Below are 24749 nucleotides of genomic sequence, written 5' to 3'. Positions count from 1 at the left end.
TTTGTTAATATATTTCTTTCCTCACAGTGGAAAAAAGCAAATTCATCAATTTATTTGGGAAAAGTAATCATACTTGAAAATAAGAATCTTATTACACTTGTTGGCATGGTCGTGATAATGTTGCTGCTTTTTTTGACACTTGGAATATTTATTTGGAGGTACAAGAAGCAACAGATGAAAGGTACATACTATTCCTCAATTGTTGGACAATTTTAATGCATGCAGCAGTATATATTTTAAAAAAATCACTTTTCTTGCCAATATCTTGCCAATAAGGTCTTGTGCTAATTTAAGCTGCAAGGTTCTCCATTTGCACTCTGTAAGCTTAGCTTGTTTCGTTGATAGATCTAAACCCAGATATCGCGCGGTTTGATGGAGGGACACATACACTGCACCTGGATAGGCTTGTGAATACAAGAGCACGAAACAGTATCACTGCAGAAATGATCTCTCATGAATCCTCTGACTATCGAACAACCCTTCAAGAAGGTATGATTATCTAGCCCATACCTGAGATTAAATTTGAGGCACATCTTTGCAATCTTCTGCATTCTCCTGAGACCAAGATCTTAAATGCATGCTCTGCTTTTAGTTGTTTTCTAATGCCTGACCCAAGTGACTGTTCTTCATTTTAAGGATCAGAGTCAGAATCAGGTTTATTATCACAGACGTATGTCGTGCAATTTGTTGTTTTGCAGCAGCAGTACAGTACAATGCATAAAATATACAACAAATTATAATAAGAAATATGTATATATTAGAAACATAAATAAGTCATGCAAAAAGGGAACACAAATAGCTATTTCATTGCCCATTCAAACATTTAATGGTGGAGGGTAAGAAGCTGTTCCTAAAATGTACATTGTATGTCTTCAGGCTCCTCTACCTCTTCTCTGATGGTAGTAATGAGAAGAGAGTATGCTGGGTGGTGGGAGTCCTTAATGATGGATGACACCTTTTTGAAGCATTGTCGTTTGAAGATGCCCACAGAAGCACTGTGAGGAACCAAGTAGCTGTGTAGTCATAAGAAGATATAGCTATTTCATCAGTGAGATCCCACCCTTCCCTTAGCAGGTGTTCACACAAGCTATGCATAAAATTTGCGGGATATCGGTCAGTGTCAGAGACTTTGCTGGATTTCCCCAAAAAGGAACGAGTTTGATGAATCATTTTTTTAAAAATCTACCACCACCTGCTGGAGACCAGAGAATGGACAGATAGACAGAGAGAGAGAGAGAGAGAGAGAGAGAGAGACAGACAGACAGACAGACAGAGAGAGAGAGAGAGAGAGAGAGATAGAGAGAGAGATGGGGGTGGCAGTTTACCTGAAATTAGAGAATTTAATACTTTTTCTGACTACGCAGGTGGAATATGAGATGCTGTTCCTCTAGTTTGCCCATAGCCTCATCCTGCAGTGGGGGAGGCCTAGGGCGGACGTGTCCGTGTGGAAATAGGTCAGACTGTTTAAATTCGCATTAATTTAAATTCTCCTTGTGTTGGGGGAGACACAAGAAAATGTGAATTTCTTGGTATCAATAATAAAACAATATTTTCAGCTAACTTTAGATTTGCTTGGCTGAGAACAAATGCTGCCAGTGGTTAATAAGCATTTGTAATATCCTTCACAATGTCTAATGTTGGAAGAAATTTAGTTGCAACACTCATCCTTCAGAGCTCCAAACCCATGAAATTACTTCAGCCACCTGTAATTAAGGGAAGGTTAGCGAAATCCAGGCTGCCGAACGATAGAATGAAATTGCTCCCTGAAGCTAAGAGAGTAAAAATCATCATGCTGACTTTTATTTAGCAAATGCCTGTGAAATATATTTTTAAAATCAGTCAAATTTGACATCATGCTCAGTATAGATACCGCGGGCTGAGGGCCCCCTTCTTGTGCTATACTGTTCTATGTTCCATGAAAATAACTTGACACCTTCTCACTTACAGATCCTTTTCAGAATTTGACGCAAGGAGCATCATATAGACAGGCCCAGTTTTCGCACTCCGATTTGACTTGCATATTGTCAACTGGGGACTTGGATCCAACCACGCCATTACTGCAGGGCGACGTGAACATCAGCTTCAGCAGCTTGGACTCTGAGCTACTGAAAGAAGTGCAGCACATGGTTATCAGCACTGATGCTCTCACAATGCACACCACAGAGGTGATAGGAAGAGGCAAGTTTCAAATAGATCCTGACTTTAATAGCAAGCCAAGGAAATATATTTGAATATTTTAATATGTCTTTAGACTTCTTCCATTTCTTTTAGCAGGTAAAAATAACTGCCACATTGTTTAAATGTTGTCTTTGTAGCACGCTGGTGGAGATTTGGTCATTTAGCATAGACCAGGAATCAAATCTTGCTCTTTTTTTTTGGTTAAATTCCACCACGTGGTTTGCATTTACCAGTGATCCATAAGGGGAGGGGAGGGAACGTCAACTCAGACCATGAGAGGCCTGCGTCGGGCATTTTCATGCCTTACAAGGTACAGATTGGAAGCCTGTATGAGGCGCCACTCCTCGCACAGATCCATAAGCATAGCCGCAAACTGCAGGATTGTTGACCTTTGCTTTACTAATAGTAGAAAATACTTGGAAATCTGAGGAATGGGCAGAGAAGACCAAGTATTGCTTTATTATTGTCGCAGTGAAAGGCTTGCATACTACTCATATGGATCAGATTATTACACACTGCACTGAGGCAGAACAAATTAAAACAATGCAGAATAAAGTGTAAAAGGTACAGAGAAAGTGCAGTGCTGGTAAACAATGAAGTGCAGGATCATAACAAGGTAGATTGTGAGGTTAAGAGTTCACCTTATCATACTAGAAGGCATCCATTAGTCTTGCGAGACCATGGATCTGTGCCTGGAAAGTCTTCACCCTGGGCAAGGTTGTATGGAAGACCAGCAGTTGCCCATGCTGCAAGTCTCCCCTCTCCATGCCACCAATGTTGTCCAAGGGAAGGGCATTAGGACCCATACAGCTTGGCACCAGTGTCGTCGCAGAGCAATGTGTGGTTAAGTGCCTTGCTCAAGGACACAACACGTTGCCTCGGCTGGGGCTCAAACTCATGAGCTTCAGGTCGCTAGTCCAATGCCTTAACCACTTGGCCACGTGCCCACCTTATCATACTAGAGAACCATTTAATAGTCTTATTAGAGCAGGGTAGTAACAGCCCTTAAGCCTGATGGTATGGGCTTTCAGGCTTTTGTATCACTTCCTCAGTGGAAAAGGGAAAAAGTGAGAATGCCCAGGGTGGGGAGGGTCTTCAGTTATGCTGGCCGCTTTACTGAGCCAGTGACAAGTATAGGAGGGAGGTTGGTTTCCATGATGTGCTGATCCATGTCCACAACTCTTGCCGTCACACACAGAACCGTTGCCATGCCGAGCCGTTATGGAGTGCTTTCTATGGAGCGTCAATAAAAAAAAACTGTGAAGGTTGATTGACATGCAAAATTTCTTTAGCCTGCTGAGGAAATATTAAGTCTGAGGTTCTGTTCATAATCATTGACAAAGGCAACGACAGGCAAATCACAGGGTATAGAAGCAAGCATGGAGGAGGAATAGAGGCCAAGATCCATTCAGGTCTGATTGGCAGACGGGTCAAGAAAACCATACAGCCTGGGCCTGCATCTATCCCCTTGGTTCTTAACTTTGTTTTATTCAAGTTTCCTCTTCCTATAGCCTACAGCCTACAGCAGAAGAGTAAAGACGTTGCTACAATGTTTAAGGGGATTACTTAGTCAGGGCTAGCATCCCATAATTGTAAAGGCATGGATCGGCTTCACTGCCTACTATGATGGCGATAGGCAGAATCAAATCTCTTAACTGTGACAGGGAACTCTGAAAGCCATGCCTGACCCAAAGTCATCCGACACAAATAAAATGCCTTTGCTCCATCCGGGATCAAACTTCTGTGGAGATTCAAAATGAGCAACAGCATGTGGTGAAAAAGCCCACAGTGATGTGGGTGCAGTCAGTGAGGCTTGTACTTGAGGGAATTCTGATCACGATGCAAGTCCCCACGCCACACCCTGGACCCAGATGTGCGTGAAAATCTCTCCATTCAGGCAAATAAGCACTTTGCCATCTACTTATTAGGGATGGACGTTTGACAGAAATTAATGATACTTGCCTATTGCAAATGTTAAAAAAAACTGGAGTTGGCTTTAGGGCTTCTCAGGGTAATTTTGCCTCTGCTCTTGTTCTCAACAGAACAAGACATAACCTTGCCTCTGTAAAGGCTGCCTTAGGTTCCCTGGAGAATTGATGAGTTCCCTGGGCAAATGTGCTCTTTCAAGTATTTCATGGACTGCAATGATTCGATACATCTAACTATTGTTTTTCAAATTGAAGTATACTGTATGTATTTCGACAGTAAAGTCTGCTCATAATCACTCTATGTTTATTCATTAAAGCTTTATTCTCTTTGTTACCTCAAAATTTAATAGGCCACTTTGGCTGTGTATGCCATGGAACTCTTGTTGCTCCAGATGGGAGCCATATACATTGTGCAGTGAAGTGTCTGAACAGTAAGTAAACAAGCCTGTAAATTTCATTTTCCCAATGAATATTCTGCAATGCTGCAAATTTCTAGTAAGTTCTTCACTTTGAGTTGCAAAGCATTCTATGTGAAACATTAATATATGATATCTATTTGCACAGGAATCACTTGCATAGAACAAGTTACCCAATTTCTGAGGGAAGGATTAATAATGAAAGATTTCAAACACACTAATGTTCTTTCCCTGCTTGGGATCTGCCTTCCGAACCAAGGATCCCCTCTGGTTGTTCTGCCATACATGAAACATGGTGACCTACGGAACTTTATCAGAGATGAGAGTCATGTAAGTGAATCACGTCCATGCATTGGGAAAAGCTTGAACAAGATGCACTAAATAGATTTCACTTCACACCTGGATTGTTTGAAATCTGGTGTGCATAGTCATGTTCAAAGTAAATTTTATCAAAGTATGACAAGGGGCCTAGGCGAGGATGGTGAGGACTCAAGTACTGGAATATCCGAGACTAGAATCGAGACAGGATACGAGACTGAAACGAAGACAGGGTTCTAAACTAGACACTGGACGAGAATCCAAGTAGAGCTGATCATTGAGCTCCCAAAAGTCAGTTCAGATGCTCTTCAAATAGTAAAATCATGGTGCCAAAACATGGCCGCCAATTAGCGGGGCAGGCCTGCACCTCGAGAGGGTATCCATATTCCGGAGTATTGGAACATCTAAGCCCCGGAAGCTGGCACGTTTGGGTGCATATTGTAACACAGAGTACATATATGTCACCATATCCAGCACTGAGATTCATTTTCTTGTGGGCATGTTAAACAGATCTATAGAATAGTAACCATAACAGGATCAATGAAAGACCGTCCAGCTAGAGCATTCACCCAGAGTGCAGGATGCAACAAACTGTACAAATGCAAAAAGAAGAAACAATAATAATAAATAAATAAGCAATAAATATTGAGAGCATGAGATGGAGAGTCATTGAAAGTGAGTCCTGTGGTCGTGGGAACATTTCAATAACAGGGTGAGTGAAGTTAAGTGAAGTTATTCCCTTTGGTTCAAGAGCCTGATGATTGAGAGTAGTAACAGTTCCTAAGGCTCTTGTACCTCCTTCCTGATGGCAGCAGCGAGAAGAGAGCATGTCCTGGGCAGTAGGGGTCCCTGATGTTGGATGCTGCTTTCCTTCGACAGTGCTTCTTGTAGATGTGCTCAATGGTTGGGAAGGCGTTAGCCGTGATGTGCCAGATAAATCATTTAACTCTTTTTTCTTTGAACTTAAACATATACTTAAATCGAGTGTTGTATCATTAAATTTCCACACCTCCTAGGTTATCTCTGAAATTAAGTCACTGTAATTAATATAAACAGAAGCTGCTCCCAAATTACACTCAGCAAGATTCTGCAAATCATTTTCAATAGTTCAATGGTTCCATTTAATATCAGAGAATGTATACAATATACAATCTGAAATTCTTACTCTCTGCAGACATCCTCAGAACAGAAGAAGAACCCCCAAAGAATGACTTACAGGAAAAAGACGTAAGGGCCCCAAAGCCCCCTGCCTCCTGCACCCTCCCACGCACAAATGGCATCAACCCTCCCCCTCCCCTCCCCAAATTATTTTAGCATAAAACATCAACATTCCTAAAACCTGCCTTGCAAGCAACAGTAAAGTCCAAAGAGAGAAAATGGCCTACAGTCCATCAAAAACTAACCGTTCACTCCAACATCCCATGGGCTTTCTCTCTCACTAACAAGGGAGAGACAGATATCGCTTCTTCCACAGTGACAGGGGAGGCAGCAGTCACTATTTCGATGTCACGGTCAGTCTGAAGCGTTGCTTTTGCACTTTCAAGAGTCGGCAAATCGATTACTGAGTGCAGAATCCTCCATCGGCCACTCTCGCTGTCTTCGATGTTCCGGTTCAGTACACAACACCAGCGAGCGTTTGTGTCCACAGGGCCGCACAGGTCCCGAAGTCACCCGACTTCAAGCCAAACCTGGAGGTACTGTAACGCGGGCAATCGGCGAGCTCCGAGAACTGGAACATGCCATCATGCAGAACCGCAGCTTTTGAGTGCCGTTGTACATCAAAGATCTTGATAGGACCCCAGCGACCCTGAAAAGGAAAATAGAGACATTAGAATAGGAAGAGTTTAACTATTTCGCTGATGAGCTTGGAGAAGTCACCATGTGGTGCCATCGTTACCTTCACCCATATTCAAAATTCTGATCTATTTATCATACAGCACATCAGAACATACAGTGAAATGCATCATTTTTGTTAACAACCAACACACCCAAGGATGTGCTGGGGGCAGCCCATAAGTGTTGCCACACACTCTGGCACCAACATAGAATGCCCACCACGGGTAGCAGAAAACATGGAACACAACCAGCAACGAAACATGCCCTATTCCTCCCAGACAAACAGAGCCCTCCAACCCCAGGAAGGAAGTGGAGATGTGGAAGACTGCAGAATCTGGAGCAACATATCATCTACTGGAGGAACTCAGCAAGTCAAGCAGCACCTGTGGAGGGAAGGGAAGGGAATTGTTGATATTTCAGGTCAAAATGTCAACACCTCCTTCCCCCCTCTCAGATGCTGCTCAACCCACTGAGTTCCTCAAGCAGATCGATGCTGAAGGTAGGATTAGGAAGAATGCTGGCCAGAAGGGAACACTGTCCCTCTTTGAACATAAATCCCAGTGATGACATAGGCTTACTCAGAATACTTCCCAAGTACTGCACTAAAATCTCATGGAGTCATGGAGTACAGCACAGAAACAGGCCCTTCAGCCCATCTAGTCCTTGCCAAAACCATTTGAACTGCCTACTTCCATCGACCTGCACTGGGACCATAGCCCTCCGCATTCCTACCATCCATGTACCTATCTAAACTTCTCTTGAACATTGAAATCGAGCTCACATGCACCACTTGTGCTGGCAGCTCATTCCACACTCTCACGACTCTCTGAAGAAGTTTCCCCTCGTGTTCCCTTTTACCGTCTCACCTTTCACTCTTAATCCATGACCTCTGGTTGTAGTCATCTTAAACTTTGTTTACATTACATTCAAATTGCAGTTTAGATTATACTCGAGTAACAGGTGGAATTGACTTTGAATGCAAAGTATCTGGTTCATTCAAATACCAGTTTAGATTATACTCTAATTATATGTAGAATTGATTTTGAATGCAAAGCATGTGGTTCAAAGGTGAAAGAATTGCTAACCACGACCAGCAAACCACAAAATCCTAAGAATATTCATCATTATAAACCATTGAATATTTGTCTCATTGCCTATAACTAATAACTACGGAAACCTGTGTTACAGAATCCAACAGTAAAGGATCTTATTCATTTTGGACTTCATGTTGCGAAAGGGATGGAATATCTTGCAAGCAAAAAGTTTGTTCACAGAGATCTTGCAGCAAGAAACTGCATGTGAGTGCAAAAATCAAACATGCTTTACGCAGATACGTTTCTTTTGCCAGAACTGTGTGCTGTACTATTGCTGTGTTCAAGTAGTTACTCAAAATGTTTGCTACACTTAACTAGCATCTGTGTTTGTTTAAAGTGCATGTGTTTGTTTAAGGCACAAGTCAAGGACAGCTATTGATTGATTATGATGTACTGTGCGCTTCCAGCATGAGTTTTACACCGCTGCAAATGACACTGTTGTACTAATTAACCTATAAGTGTTCCAAGACACATCCCAATTTGTCCTCCTTTAAAATGCTAGCTTGCCCTTCAACAGAATTCACCTCCTCCCCTAATTGTTCCAGTTGACTCACATCCCAGCCCATTTATTTCAATTAAACTCTCCTGCTTACTGTTCTCTAATTTTGTAGACTCCTGCAACTCAACATACTCAAGTGGTTTGGACTACTGGTGTTTCTTCCAGTCTAGTATTTCCACAGTTCCATTACTAATGGGCAGTCCTCCCCATGTTCACTCCTCCCCCCAGCCCACCCAACTCTCCAGTGGTTCTCCTTATGTCATTTCTTACAGTACCCCAAAACTACCCAAGCTGTTTCCCCAGATCATTCCAATACTGCTAGGTATACCTTTGTCTTCCTTCTGTCCTTTAAAGTTGCTAAATATGTTAAAGTGTCCTAAACTAGCTGTCAATTATTAATATGGTCTACATTGCAACCTGATCTATAGACTATGACTTGCAATTTTTCTTCCTCTACACAAAACAAAACTCTTACAAGAGAAGAATATTGATTTTAGTCTTTTGGCAACGAATCCTCTAAGAGTATGTTGAAACTGATTTTGAGGACTTTTATTTCCCACAAATAACACAGATGTCTGTCCTACGTTCTACTTTCATCCATAATTCATGCTTTTTTCAGTGGAAGGATTAAGTTGATGCAGATAGCTGATCTCTTTCACAATGGGAGTGGTCTTAAATTTAACTCCGTATCAGCCTGAAGGAAGATGTTGGTGCATTCTTCATGGGCTCGCTTTTCTCTATACCCCAGAATCCATAGTAAGGAAACAGACAAGCAACTCTGTTGCGAGCCTGAACCTGAAAACCTGTAAATAGCCTCTGTTTCATGTTGTGAGAATGGTTGGATTAGAGTTTGCTGAATGAGGATAAATGGCACAAGTTCACATTTGTTACATAATAATTTTTTTTAAATCAACAGGAAGGGTACAAAACCAATAACTTTTTTTGTTGCTTTTGACTTCCAGATAGATAAAAATTAGTTCCAAAAAAATAAAATTCACATTTTGTCCATTCGGAAGGGGGATATTTCTGTTAGATTGAAGATAGCTGTCGCCCTCTCTCTACTCAACAAACACACACACACAATAAAACATAAAATTATTTTACAAAATGCCTGAGTAACTTTCAGATGTTCTAAACTTTCTTGGGAAGTAATTATGTTTAAATATGACAAAGAATTAATGAAACAAAGCAATAAATCTATGTACTAACATCAGTATAAAACCCTGTGATATTTCCATTCCAGGTTGGATGAGAACTACACTGTAAAAGTGGCCGATTTTGGGCTTGCAAGAGATATCTATGAGAAGGAATATTACAGCATTAATAATAAAAGTGGTGCCAAACTGCCAGTGAAGTGGATGGCACTGGAAAGTCTGCAGACTCAGAAATTCACAACCAAGTCTGATGTGGTAATGTACAATCTCATTAGTTGGATGTTAGTAATACTGCAATGTAAAATACAGTATACTAATATATGTATGTGACATAATGGAGAAGAAAATAATCTTCTTTTGTGGTTAATCAGCATAGAAGTCACTACTTCCATTAATGCACAGTGCACTTGAAGGAGGAAAAATGTTATGTAGGTGTATAATGATGGGAATTTGATTTTGAAAATGTCTGAGACAAAAACAGAGTTAAATGTGAACAAGATCCACAAAATGATGGAGGAACTCAGCAAGTCAGGCAGGGGGATAAACAGTCAATGTCTCAAATCCTGATGAAGGTTCTCAACCCAAGACGTCAGCTGTTTGTTCTCCTCCAATGATGCTGCCTGACTTGCTAAGTTCCTTCGGCATTTTGTGTGTGTGTGTGTGTGTGTGTGTGTTCCTCAAAGATTACAGCATCAGTAGAGCCTCTTGTGTTTATAAATGTGAACAATGTTTGCTATTCTACTCAGACTATCAAGTACAATAATCAACTTGATGTGACTTTCAAATATAACAATCTTGAAGGAGGGTCTCACCCTGAAATGTCAACTGTTTATTAATTTCCATAGATGCTGCCTGACCTGCTGAATTCCTCCAGCATTTTGTGTGTGTTGCTATCAAATATAAAGGCCCATTTTCTTGCACAAAGCCATTTTTTTCCCCAATTCTGTCTTGTTAGCCTTAATGCTCTGAAAATCAAGCAATTGTGGTCCCTTCCAATGGCTGCTGTCCTTACCTCACCTCCTTTTGGGTAGACATAAATCCCGCTAATCAGAAAACTGGGAGAGGCTTCAAAATGCTCCTTTCCGCAACAAGCAGGCATTGTTGTGGCTGCAGGCGTGACTCCAGGGTGTCAAGGGGATGACTGAGTGGATGCAGAGCATTCTAAAAGGGGACGGTGAGCAGCCAGAGGTTGTGGTCTGTGTTGGTGCTATTAACACGGGAATGGAGAATGATGAGATCCTGCAAAGGGAGTTCAGGGAGTTCAGTAGAGTGTTATATGGCAGGAGTGATCAGGATTGCTCCCTGTGCCACAAGGCAGTAAATCTAGAACTAGAAATAAAATATTTAGGAATAGAAACAGCTAGATGTGTAGCAGGGGAGCTTGTACAAGGAGCATGGCTTCAGATATTTGAATTATTGGAATCTCTTCTGAAGCAGTTGGAAGGATGACTTGCAAGTGAAATGGAAGGGGTCCAACATTCTGGAAGGGAAGTTTACAAGTGGATAGCTTAGACGCTGGATGGCAGGGTGGAGATACGGCACGTCTCTATGAAAGGAAGCGTAAGGCGCTCCTTCACTCCTCTAGCCTGCAGGTCACCCGTGGGCACCTGCTTAGCCACCCGATCAGGGTCACGTGAAGCAATGTTAGCAGGTGGTGGATGGCCGTATGAGCAGCTGGTGCAGGTCACAAGTCCTGGTTATGACGCCAGGCAGACAATCTCTGAAGAGCATTGATTGTGGCTGGTGTCACCCGTCTTGTAAAGTCACTGCCCAGAAGAAGGCGATGGCAAACCACTTCTGCAGAAACATTTGCCAAGAACAATTATGGTCATGAAAAGACCAAGACCGCCCGCATTGTATGACACAGCACATATCAAACAAATGGTTTAAACTCGTGATACAGGGAAGGTGGGACTCAAAATGACAGCGTAGCAGGAGGGAGGGGGGAGAAACCAGTGTAGAAAAAATGGATCACACAAGGGCTGGTAGGCTTAACTGCATCTCAATCAGTATGGGTGTCTGACCAAAGAGTCGGATTTCATGCAGCATCACTCTACGACTCTGTCTTTTGTGTGTGTTTCCTCTGCAGTTTAAGGGAGCAGTTTTTATCTTTAGTATTTAATGAAAAATGCTCAATGCTTTGTGCTTGAGGGAGCTACCCTCAAGTTGTAGAAGAAAATGGGCGGTGCGGTTAGTGTAACGTTACTACAACGTAAGATCGGCGTACAATTGCCACCACTGTCTGTAACAAGTTTGTATGTTCTCGCTGTGACCATGGGCTTCGTCTCCTGCTCTGGTTTCCCCCCACGCTCCAAAGACATACTTAGTATGTGGGCATGCCATGTTGGTGCTGGAAGCACAGTGATGCTTGCCCTGCACAATCCTCACTGATTCGATTTGATGCAAACAATGCATTCCACTGTATGTTTCGATGTACATAGGACAAATAAAGCTAATCTTTATCTTTAATTGGTCCTTGAAAATATTGTCAGCATTTCCATGGACACAGGAGTCCCTGGATATACAGTATTACATAAAATAGGTTTATTGAGCTAGACAGCATGGAAATAGGCCGTTCATCCCAACTTTCCCATGCTGCCTGCACTAATTCCATGTGCCTGCATTTGGCTCATATTCCTGTGAGTCATTCCTTTACATGTAAATGCCTCTCAAACATTATAATTGTTCTTATATGTATGCACTGGTCAGATGTTCATAATCTGGGGAGAACCAGTAATAGTTTTCCTTTCCTTTTCCTCCTCAGGGGTCACTTCATACCAACCACAGCATCTGTCGCCTTTACTGCTAACATTTACAAATCATATCATTCTAGCATTTACAAATCGCATCATTCTAACATTTACAAATCGTATCATTCTTCTTGGTCTTTTCTCTGACCATAATACCCGGATCATCTCTTCACCCAATTGCCCAGGTCACAAGTCATCCCAGCCCGTCCCTTCCTTCGATCTCAGACCTCCCTTTGACTTTCCTCAATTAGAGTGGATGTAGAGGGGATGTTTCCTGTGGTGGGGCGGTCTGAGATCAGAGGACAGCACCTCAGAATCGGGGAACAACCATTCAGAACTGAGATGAGGAGGAATTTCTTCAAGCAGGGAGTGGTGAATCTGCAGAATTCATTGCCACAGGTGGCTGTGGAGGCCAAGTCATTAGGTATTTTTAAGGCTGAGGTTGAGAGATTCTTGATACATCAGGGCATGAAAGGTTATGGGGAGAATCAGGAGATTGGGGCTGAGAGGGAAATGGATCATCCATGATGAAATGGTGGAGCAAACTCAATGAGCCAATACTGCTCCTATCTATATCTTATGATCTTAACTCTCTGCCATGTCCGAAATGGGAGAAGATTACAGAAAATCACTCTTTCGCAAAGCCTCATGATTCATGGATTGTACAACATCTGGCACTTCTGCATTGGAGCAAGCCAAGACTTAACCACAAAACTAATCTGGCCAAAGCACATGGCACCATGAGGCAGCGCGGTAGCATATCAGCACATCGCGTTACCAGTCACCAGTCAATTCCCAGAAGGAGTTTGTACCTTCTCCCCATGACCTCGAGGGTGCTCCAGCTTCCTCTCGCATTGCAGCAAAGATGCATGGATTAGCGTTAGAGAGTTGCGGGCATGCTCTGTTGACTCCAGAAGCGTGGCGACACTTGTGCACTGCCCAGCACAATCCTGACTGATTTGATTTGACACACACGATGCTTTTCACTGCACATTTCAACGTACATGTGACAAAAATAACATTTGTCTTTATGGTTTGGGTATTTTTAATTTAAACACAGCCAGAGTCATTACCCTAATCTTTCTTGGGCTCATTGACTTACATTGGATCCTAAGTGGTTTTGTCTGAGATTTAAAATTCTCATTCTTCTTTTTAAGTCTCTCTAAAAATTCTCTCCTGTCTTCTTCCATACCCTTGAGTTGTTATCTCTTTGAGAACCTTGTACTCTGGCCTCTTAATCATCTCAGTTTTAATTGGTTTATCACTGCTGGCTATACACTGATCTGCTTCTGCCTCAAGGTAGCTAACCACTCTCTTGTTCCATGTATCATTTATTTTCTTTAGTAATGACCTTGGGAGGTTTTGCTGCATTGATGTTGCTTTGTAAATGCAATGTCAGGTTTACAGCATCTGCAGTTTTCCTTTTGGACTAAATATATCCAAGTTGTGCTGGCTATGTTAGGAATATAATCAAAACTCCATTGACTAAAAACTCTTTGCCATTGTAATATCAAGTCAGCAGATTAACATTTGGAGGCAGAGAGAAAAACACTGATGCACCATATCATACACTTAGCAAAACTCAGGATGCTGGATGATTCAAAGCGTGTCACATACCATTTGTGGACAGAAATAGACATGTGGCATTTTGGATCAAGACCCTTCATCTCAACCAGAATCGTCAACTGCTGAGCCTAGATGACTTCCTTAATGCTAATCTATTGCTCTTAGAACTTTGTAGCTCTGTATTTTTCAAAAAGAAATATTGCATTGTCATTCTTATTCTTTGAAATTGAGTTTTGCGAATCATGATGATTTTGTTTCCAACAGTGGTCTTTTGGTGTACTGCTGTGGGAGCTGATGACACGAGGAGCGCCACCTTATCCCGATGTTGATTCATTTGATGTTACTGTTTACTTGTTACAAGGCAGAAGGTTGCTGCAACCTGAATACTGTCCAGATTCGCTGTAAGTAGATGGCTCGGAATTACGGAAGGTGTTTGATGTTGTGGTGTTCACCAAGCTTGGCAAATGACTTACGGATGCTTCGTCACCCGTCGAAGATGACATCCTCAGTGCGCAGTTGCTGGTGTTTCTCTCTGGGTCTGCTCGCGTTTATATAGCTCGCACCCTCCTCCCCTCAGTCGCTAGCCTTGGTCCTGATTGGCTACCCCTTCATCTGACCTTTGAATTCTATTGGCCCACATTTCTTTGGCTCTTAGGAGTTCATAAATGGTGTCTATTTCGAAATGTTTGTTTACGGCATTATCAGAAGAGAACCACACTCCTAAAAATACTTGTGTCTGCTTGGTGTTTGTCTGCATCAGAACCTCTGCGGTGTCCCGGTTATCGTGGTGTCCTTCTTCATTATTACAGGAAATATTTCATATTTGGGTGTCAGAAGAAGCTTGAGCTTAAGAGCTTAAGGAGATTTGGTTTGTCAACTAAAACCTTTGAAAGCTTCTACAAATGTACCGAGGAGAGCATTCTAACTGGCCGCGTCACCATCTGGTATGGGGAGAGGGTGGGGCTACGGTTGCAGAAACTAGTAAAATTATTCAGCTCCATCATGAGCACCAGCCTCCATAATATCCAAGACATCTTCAAGGAGCGGTGTCTTAGGAAGGCAGAGTCCATCATTAAGGACCCCCACCACCTCCAAATGCCCACTTCATACTGTTACCATTGGGAATGAGGTACAGAGGCCTGAAGGCACACACTCAGTAACCCAGGAACAGCTCCTTCCCCTCTGCCATCCGATTTATATATAGACATTGAATCCATGAACACTACTCAGTTTTTTCTCTATTGTCTATTTATCATGTACTTCACAAAGCTAACAAATTTCACGACATATGCCGCTGATATTAAATCTGATTCTGAGCATTGTGCATTGCATCTGGGCTCTTATGTTCTCAGAACATTAATCCGTTTTCTTCCCTCATTACAGGTATGCAATAATGCTAAAATGTTGGCACCCAAAGCAGGAAATCCGGCCAACATTTTCGGAAATTGTTTCAAACCTGTCATCAATTCTTTCCACGATTACTGGAGATCACTACATACAGTTAAATACAACCTACGTCAACTTAAACTGTGGAGTCCCCTATCCACCCGTTTATTCATCTCAGGACAGTGAGGACAGGGATGTCCATGCATGATGGAAGGTGGGTTTTCTGGAAAGGATATTTTATCAGCAAGCGAATGCAAGAAATCCATTCTGGCCGTTACAAGGGAGAAGCCCTATATTAAACGCACTGCTGGCTCAATGGTATCAACTGTGATGAACTCTGCAGAACGAAGTGACAGAGATGAACTCCAGTTAAAGCTGTCTGACATCACTGGGAAACGAACCCCCTCTCCCCCAAAGAAGAACGAAGATGAAGTTCTGCTCCTACCCCACCAGTTTTCCCATTCAACACATTGTCTTTCCCAATTTCTACCAGCTCCAACATGATGCCACCACTAGTAATATCTTCTGTTCTTTTTTTTGCATTCCACTGGGACCACTTCCTTCCTGACTCCTGTGGCTGTCCATTCACCTCTTCTCTCTCACCGTCCAGGGACCCAAACAATCATTCTGCGCGAAGCAGCGCCTCACTTGCTCTTTTCCCACTCGAGTCAGTCCTCACAATGTGGCTTTCACTGCCTTGGAGAAACCGAAATCAGACTGACTAATGGCAAAGCAGAGTGTCTGCACTCAGTCTGTCAGGAGGTGTCCTGTCGTTCCTGTTCCATTCTCAATCCCACCCCTTTCCAAACTGCTGCCTGCAACTTCCTCCACTGCCACAGTGTAAACTGGAAGAACAACATCTTGTCTTCTTTCCGGGCACTGAAGTGAACAGTGAATTAATTTTCCAACTTATGGTAAACCTCTGTCATCATTTACCATTATCATGCTTATGCCCCTTGGTCACCCCATTTCTTTTAAATGCCTGACTGACGGTTGAAACTCATACTCCATATCCCCGATCACCTGGCTTCACCTATCACCTGCCAGCTTGTACTCTGTCCCCTCTCCCCACCTTCTTATTCTGGCTTCTTCTCCCTTCCTTTCCAGTCCTGATGAAGAGACTTGGCCCAGAACATCAACTGCTTCATCCTTCTCCATAGATGCTGCCTGACCTGCTGAGTATTTTTCATGGGTTACCCCTTTCTAAACCTATCACCGTTTGGTGTTCTGCCTTAAACCTCTCTCACTTCCCCGAGCTCTGTTTTGAAAGCTGTGAGGACTTCCACTGCTGCTCAGCCCACTGAGTTGATCCAGCAGGTCGTTATGTCCTCCACATTTCAGTATCTGTAGTCACTTGTCTCCGCCACCCCACCCACCCAGTTCTAGGGAAGGTTTGCTGATCCAAAACATTGATGAGTTCTCTTTACACAGATGCAGCTCGGCTGTGCTGAGTTCTTTAAGCATTTCTGGTTTTATTGTTGTCATTGGGAATCTTGTTCGTAACTTCTGCTGCAGAATAAGGCTGTTCTGTGGACTGCAGGAGAGAAAAAAGTCATGGTAGATTTAAAGACAAGTTCCATCCTGAAAATTTAATGGAGTGTTCTATTTTTTTAATAAAGATAGGTTTATTTTTAATTAATTAACCATCAATAGCAACAGTAAAACTGGACCATATTATTATTGCGTACAAAACCTTTTATAAATTAATGCTTTTTCTTAATTTCATACATCATCTGTGTACCTCTGTTAATGAAATACACTTGTTCTTTCAGGATCACTAGTAATGCATTTTTTTCCCCAGAGTCCAGTGAGAGTGAGATGTTAAATAACCACTGTGGTATATGCAATCTCCTGTTTCTGCAATTTACTGTATCTAGTATTAAATTATTAAATACAAAACAGTTGCTCTCAATATGAAAATATATATAAACAATTAAGAAATCCACAGATCATTTGTATCTTAATGGTTTAATATTTTTGGAGGCTAAATTTAGTTTTTCTTTGGAGGCTATATAGATAGGCTGTGAGCTGGACATTTCTAAACCCCCATAAAAATATATTTGCTTAAACGGCACGGAGGAGACTTTTCCCCACAAGCCGATAGCATGCAAACACACGTCCGCATTGGAGTTGAAAATCCTGATGCTTCTCTGACCACACATTAAGCTTGACTAATGTCAGTGTTCCTGTTGGAACTGACCACAAGCGGTTAATACACTGTGTGTCTCAAAGGGCAGGTGACCAATGAATCCAACAATTGTTGGAAATGATTGTACAGTTTGAGGGGAGCACAAGGCTGCCGTAGCACCATGGTGCACACCCCGCTCCATTCTAATACACCTAGAAGTGCTGAGAGTAGGTATGGTCACAGGAAGCCCTTACACAGAATTGGAATGCCTGTGATCTAACAGATCAATGTCCAGAATAATAGCCCCAAGGGATGCAAAATCGTGGCTGCTTCCTCAAAAGGAACAGAAACGTGGACAAATTCTACCTGAAAACCCAGGCACTTCCTCACCCACACGCTTTCTACTTGTGAACCTACCCAACCATGCCAGGCACACACTTTGTCACATACTTCCTTGTCCCTGGCAACAGAAGCGATACTGGGCTGAGCACACTGCAGGGGTGGCTACTGAGAGTGCTGGCGTAGCTCAGGAGGCTATGCAGCCTAAGGACGTACAGGGTGGCAGCCGGCAAGTATCATCACCACACATTCCGGTGCCAATTTAGCAAGCCCCCCCCCCTCCATGTCAGTGGAGCAGCACCAGCAATAAAAACAACAGCAGCAGCATAACAAGCCCATGTCCTCCCTCCTTCCTATCCATCCACCCAGACAGTCCTCCAACCTCAGGGCAGGCTGCCTCGGGCCTCTGATTTCCCTAGTAGACTCACAGACTGAAGACTTTGGCCACTGGGCTTTAACTTCCAGACCCCTCCCCCCCCCAATGACTTTGGGTTTTAATCTTCGATATCGACCCAGAGACTCACCAGTGATGGGACGCTGAACTCCAGACCTCATATTCCAGACTCACTAATTCACCGCCCTAGGGGGATCGCCAGCCCTGATACCTCCTGCCTGCAAGGACCTCCGATCCCGGAACCCGGGGTGACTCGCGGATCTGGCGGGCCACCAGTCTTCATCCTCTCAGGTCTTCGTCCGGCCCAACATCCACCCACTGATGTCCTACACCGCTGGCCTTCAGATGCAGAACACAGAACCTGAAGTGGAGGCCTGGTCTCCGCCCAGCCTCTAAATCCTCAATACCTCTGCCCCTAAATCCTAACCCTTAACTCCCCCCTCTGTCCCTAAAACCATCCCTATGAACCTAAAACACAACTAAATCCGAGTCACAACCTCGACTTAGGAGACTTGGTGCCACCTTGATTGGAGAAATCCCTAAAATTCCACATGCAGTAGCAAGCTTCAAACTGAATATTACACATATCCAGACAATAACAACTTGAGTTGGACAGTAACTCTGCTCTTGAGGTCCTTTAGCCACCTGTGCATCGTACAGGAGCTCTGGCTGATAAAATGATTTAACTCTACTCAGAAATGCTAGACAAATCCTTAAGCTTTGAATCTATTGTTTTATGGACACTTGGACGTAAGGACGTGATTTGCAGAAGACTTAAGGGGTTAGAGTTTCCTACCCAGAGACCTTCTGCCCTTCTCCTTTAGCCTCCTCAAGAAGTCAGCATTATCTTTGATTGCCTACCTGTTCTTCCTGGAGATATCACTTGAAGCTGAATGGGGAGAAATTCCTAGTGAATTCTATACCCTGGCAAACTCATTGGAAAGATGAAACACAATCTTTAGTGAATTAGTGAGTCTGGAATTTGAGGCCTGGAGTTCAGCGTCCCATCACTGGTAAGTCTCTGGGTCAATACTGAAGATTAAAACCCAAAACAGCAGCAGATCGCTGGATGTTGAGTGCCTGTACTGATTCAGTACCTTGAAGGAGAGAGTCCCCCCCTCCCATAACTGGAACAGCAACAGGAATCCCAGCTGCTTGCAAGGAGCCAGCAGACCCAGCAAGTATGTTGAGGTGGAGGTAATCCGCCCTGTTACATGATCACCAGCAACACTGTGATTTAAATATCAGGTTAGAACCAGGATCCAGACGTGATGACTGTGACAGTAGCAAAAGGAAAAGGACCTGTGTGGCAGAGGATGGGTCATTTCTGGGTTTTGCTACTAAAAGTACAGATGAGCACCTGTACGTGAGTCGTTTAAAGCACTCTCTATCCCAGTCAGAAAGGCTGAGCGTAACGTCAAGGAGCTGAAGGGCGTCCAACTCCAACACTTGTCCTGGTGATTGGAGCCCATCTGTTCAGACGTGGTGGAGGTAACCAATACCATCTGAATGCCAACAGGCCCAACCATTGTGCCCTTGTAACTTTCCACTCCCCACAATGGTAACTTGGTCCTGAAAAAAGGTACAAGTAAGAGACCATTCTTTTATATACCACTTGTGATGAGGTAGTGAGAGGATGCCTCACCCATGACTCAATAATAGGTTTTACCTATTTGCTTAATGGCATGGAGAATGTTACGACAGGACCTAATTTAACATTACTGGTGTTACACGAAGGTCGACAGGAACTTCACATGTCCCTACATGCGTGTGCTACCAAGTAATCCAGTTTTCTGCTCACAGTAATTAGCCTGACCATTTAGCCCTCAAATTGAACCATTTACTGCTGCGACTGCCAAAAGCAAAAATTAAAAGAGTTCAATTTCTAACCAGCTGCCCACCTCCAACCCCCGCCCACAATAAAAGAAAAACACAATGTACAGCTGGGAGATTAGTAATAAAATTAAATATGTGATTATGCATTAAGGACATATTTGTTCATAAACTGGGGCATCACATTGCTCAGTGCTGAATCATTTCAAACAGACTTGTGAAACTGCAGTACACTGTACACAGTACTAAAATAGGTGAACTGCTCTGCACGTAGCAGCCACTAGATGGAGCCATTGTTCTTCTATGTGAACTGAATATTTTTTAAAACTCGCTGAGACTTTTAAAAATGACTATAATTTATAGTTTATGTTTAGAAAATGTGCTTCTCGTTATGAACTCATGATTGTGCATTATTTCAAATAGTGTTACTTCATTATTTATTGTTTATAGGTATAATTTCTTTACAACTCCGTTACTACTGTTGCATCTGCAGATTATCACTACCGTGTTCTGGAGCAAAACAAAAGCCTTCCGATATTCTCACGCAGAGAGAAATAAAATGGAAAGAAAATTAAATCTCTGCTGTTTGTTTTAACAGGAGGATAAATAACATCATTCAATCACTGTAGGGCTTCATTATTTAATTTCTTTGATAGTCTACTGACATAATTACGATCTCTGCAACTCTGCAGACATATTGCTGATCCTTTGCTAACTACAAACAATGCTGGATTCAACAATGTCCCTTAAGTGGGATAACCTTCGAGAGTGCAATGGATTTAACATGGTCTACATTGGTATACTGTACTACAAGACTACAGTGTGGTTTTGCCAGCTGCTGTGTTGTTTGAGCAGTAATTACACGATTAACTCAATCACACAGTCCTGGATACCAGTGGTAAGGGATAAAGGAGTTACAAAGTCCTGGCTTAAGACAGGGAAAATAACTGATTTTGGATGTAATTCACCTCAGATTGGTCCTTTCCCATTTCATTGGCAGTCAAGAATTTGTCTTTATGGAGGAAAGGATTGAGACATGACAATACAGGTGCTGAGCAGACCAGCATGCGTCCTTTTAAACTGTGTGAATTTTTAAGACAGAGTATATTAAGTTGATGTGGATGCAGGTCTGGGTGTCAACATCGCTGAGGATCTACCCTGGGCCCAACATATTGGTGCTGTTACAAAGAAGGTACGAGATTGCCTGCATTTCATTAAGAGTTTGACGAGATTTGGTATGTCACCAAAGAACTCGCAAATTTCTTTAGATGTACCATGGAGAGCATTCAAACTGGCTACATCACCGTCTGGATCAAAGTAAGTTGCAGAGAACTGTAAACTCAGTCAGCTCCATCGTGGGCTCCAGCCTCCCCAGCATACAGGACATCTTCAAGGAGCAATGCCTCAGACAGGGAGCATCCATCATTAGGGACCCCCATCACCCAGGACATGCCCTCTTCTCATTGCTACCATCAGGGAGAAGGTACAGGAGGCACACATTCAACGATCAGGAACAGCTTCTTCCCTTCTGCCATCAGATTTCTGAATGGACATTCAACCAACTCACTACTTTTTTCTCTCATTTTGCACTATGTATTTAACTTTTTGTAATATATATATAAAAACTGTAATTTACAATTTTTATTATTTTGTATTGCATTATGCTGCTACCTCATAACAACAAATTTCATGACATATGCCAGTGATATTAAATCTGATTCTGGCATTGGTGTGATTGGAAGCTACAGGTACAATCCAAAATTGGAGAATTTCCACCTTTACCATGTTACTGTCTATGAGGAAATTTCACAATTAAAATAGTGAGTAATGAGTTAATCAATGCCCACTTTACATCTGGTTGTGAATCCAGATGAGGTTCATAAGACAGCATCATCCATGATCCTTCCAGCTTGTCACGGTATATTTGAGATCAAAAAGACATATTCAGCATGTAAAATAGACCTGCTTATCCTCAAACAACTGCCTTGGCATATAGATTGTCAGCAGAGAAACTGGGCTCTATGGCATCTACTCAGAAGTTGCTAACTTGCCTTCCCCCGCCAAAACAAATGGTTTAAAAAACACCATCTTAGTAAAGAAGTGTGCATACTGGCATCTAATGACTGCCAACGAAATGCAGAGCAGGAAGATTGTGACATTAATCAATGCAACACACAGAAAATACTGGCAGAACTCAGCAGGTCAGGTAGCATCCATAGAAATGAATAAAGTCGATGTTTCCTGCCAGAACCTTTCATCAACACTGTGACAAAGAGTCTTGACCAGGAACATCGACTCTTTCTGCATTTCCATACGTACTGCCTCACCTGATGACTTCCTCCAGCATTATATGTGTCTTGCCAGCATTTAGTTGCCTATTCTTAGTTGCCCTTGAGAAAGTGTCTTTCTGAACTGCCTTAGCCCTTGAGCTGTGTCTATTCCCACAATAATGTCAGCTTATTTTTTCCGCCAGTTAGTAAAATTCCAAATGTCACTATTTAAAATGTCGGTATTCTACAGGGATTCTTCTACCTAATGCCAGAGTAAGTTTTTTTTTACAGGTCAATCAGAGTTCTTGCTGAAACAAATCACTGTTAGACATGGTCACAAATATAAGAGGTTCTACCAATGCTGGAAATGTTTAGCATCACACATGAGACACTCAAGGAACTCAAGTTCAAAGTAAATTTTATTATCAAAGTACATATATGTCACTACATACAACCCTGAGGTTCATTTCCCTGTGGGCATACTCAGCAAATCTATAGAATGGTAGCTACAAAAGGATCAATGAAAGGTCAACTAGAGTGCAGAAGACAATGAACTGCGCAAATGCAAATATAAATAAATAGCAATAAAGGCATCTGTTAGTCTTGGGAGACCGTGGATCTGCACCTGGAAAGTCTTCACTCTCCAGGGCGCAGGCCTGGGCAAGGTTGTATGGAAGACCGGCAGTCGCCCATGCTGCAAGTCTCCCCTCTCCACGACACCAATGTTGTCCAAGGGAAGGGCAAGAGCCAATACAGCTTGGCACCAGCATCGTCGCAGAGCACTGTGTGGTTAAGTGCCTTGCTCAAGGGCACACATACGGTACCTGGGTTGGGCTTCAACTCACGACCTTCAGATTGCTAGTCGAGTGCCTTAACCACGTGCCCACACTGAAATAAGTAACATGAAATAACAAGGTAAAGAGTCCTTAAGGTGCAATCGTTGGTTGTGGGAACGTCTCAATGGATGGGTAAATCAGGCAGCATCTATGGAAGGGAACTGGCTTCCTGAGTTCGACCACTTTCTGTGTGTTGCTGTTAGGTGTGGTATGTCACCTCTTTGCAAGGCACACACAGGGCAGAACAAGTTGCTTGTAGACGCAGCACGCAACAGGAGGTTGTATTGGCATTGGGAGCTATTTTTTCAGCTTAATTGTCAAACTTAAGCTATAGGTAAGAACTGAAAGGGGATTCAGTGCATGTTTTCCATCCAATAAATGCTTGTATGCAAGTGGGAAATTATAGGGAAATTAGCCTGACTTCTGGATTGGGGTACGTGAAGGCACTTGATTAAATAGGCCAAAGTCAGCATGGTTTCTTTAAGGAGAAATCTTGCCTGAAAAATCTATTGGAATTCTTTGAGGAAATAACAAGCAAGATAGACAAGGGAGAATCAGTGGATGTTGTTTACTTGGATTTTCAGAAGGCCTTTGACAAGGTACCGCACATAAGGCTACTTAACACGATAAGAGCCCATAGCATTACAGGAAAGATACCAGTATGGACAGCAAATTGGTTGTCTGGCAGGAGGAAATGAGTAGAAATAAAGGAGGCCTTTTCTGGTTGCCTCCCAGTGACGAGTGGTCTTCCAGAAAGATTAGAGTTTGGACAGCTTCTTTTCATGTTACCTGTCAATGGTTTTGATGATGGAATTGATAGCTTTGTGGCCAAGTTTGCAGGTGACACAACGATAAGTGGAGGGGCTGGAAGTGTTAAAGAAACAGGGAGGCTGCAGAAGGACTTAGACAGATTGGGAGGATGGGCAAAGAAGTGGCAGATGGAATGCAGTGTAGGGAAGTGTATGGTCATGCACTTTGGTTGAAGGAATAAAGACATAGACTATTTTCTAAATGGGGAGAAAAAGTCAAAAATCAGAAGTGGAAATGCACTTGGAAGTTTTTATGCAGGATTCTTAAAGGTAAACTTGCAGGTTGAATTGGTGGTGAAGAAGGCAAATGCAATGCTAGCATTCATTTTGAGAGGACTCGAACATAAAAGCAAGGATGTAATGCTGCTTTTGGCTCTGCCACTTCTTTCTTCTTCCTCAATCTCGGTCGCCAACAGCAGGCAAAGCCAGGGATTTTGAGGCCTTCCCTCCGGAAGATTCCCGACCACGCAGTAACGACAGCAGCGAACGAGCGTTTCAGAAATTTCTCCAGATGTTCCTCTGTGCTTTCATGTCCGTCTCCATCAAATGAGAATTGTCCACAGCCCCTATTTAATGGATACGATATCATTTTTCACCGGAGGGCTGTGCACGCGCGGCGCCCTGCTCTCTCTCTCCTCCCGCAGGTTTCAGTGAGATCCCCAAATTCTTTTAAACTCCAGCAAGTACAGGTCCAGAACCATCAAACACTCCTCATATGTTAACCCTTTCATTCCCAGAATCATTTTTTTGTGAATATTTGAGGCTTGTATCTTTGATTGTGGTGAAGATGTGCCAACAGATGTAGTCCCAGTTCCAGTCTCATAGCAGGGCAAGTTCTGAAACGCTACTCTTTCAAAGTCAAGTGGTAGTCAATGTTTATATGCATGGCTTGTTCCAGGATGTTGCTGTGGATAAAAGGAACAGCTTATATTCAGTCATTGACTGGGGCAAAATATGCTGCCGAGGTATGTCTCTGAAACATGTTCCTTATCTTTCCCTCTTGTTGCTGATGTGG

General features: G+C 42.7%; 1 protein-coding gene across 3 annotated transcripts in view; it reads left to right on the top strand.

Moving 5' to 3' along the window:
- The window catches only part of met (MET proto-oncogene, receptor tyrosine kinase), a 163384-nt gene extending 141840 nt beyond the window's left edge, over positions 1-21544 (top strand). Inside the window, exons 13-22 of one of the 3 annotated variants that reach the window (XM_072267598.1) lie at positions 28-181; positions 346-489; positions 1948-2178; positions 4457-4537; positions 4671-4852; positions 7865-7974; positions 9513-9678; positions 14004-14140; positions 15123-15339; positions 20313-21543. In XM_072267598.1, the coding sequence (XP_072123699.1) occupies positions 28-181; positions 346-489; positions 1948-2178; positions 4457-4537; positions 4671-4852; positions 7865-7974; positions 9513-9678; positions 14004-14140; positions 15123-15333 (1416 nt within the window). In that variant the 3' untranslated portion in view covers positions 15334-15339; positions 20313-21543. Of the gene's footprint in view, positions 1-27; positions 182-345; positions 490-1947; positions 2179-4456; positions 4538-4670; positions 4853-7864; positions 7975-9512; positions 9679-14003; positions 14141-15122; positions 15340-20269 lie in introns of all 3 variants that reach the window. The other 2 variants (XM_072267597.1, XM_072267599.1) reach the window with 2 other exon arrangements.
- Positions 21545-24749: the final 3205 nt, after the last annotated feature.

Source organism: Mobula birostris, chromosome 9 (genome assembly GCF_030028105.1).
Source record: "Mobula birostris isolate sMobBir1 chromosome 9, sMobBir1.hap1, whole genome shotgun sequence".
Lineage (NCBI taxonomy): Eukaryota > Metazoa > Chordata > Chondrichthyes > Myliobatiformes > Myliobatidae > Mobula > Mobula birostris.
This window is presented reverse-complemented; position numbering and strand designations above follow the sequence as displayed.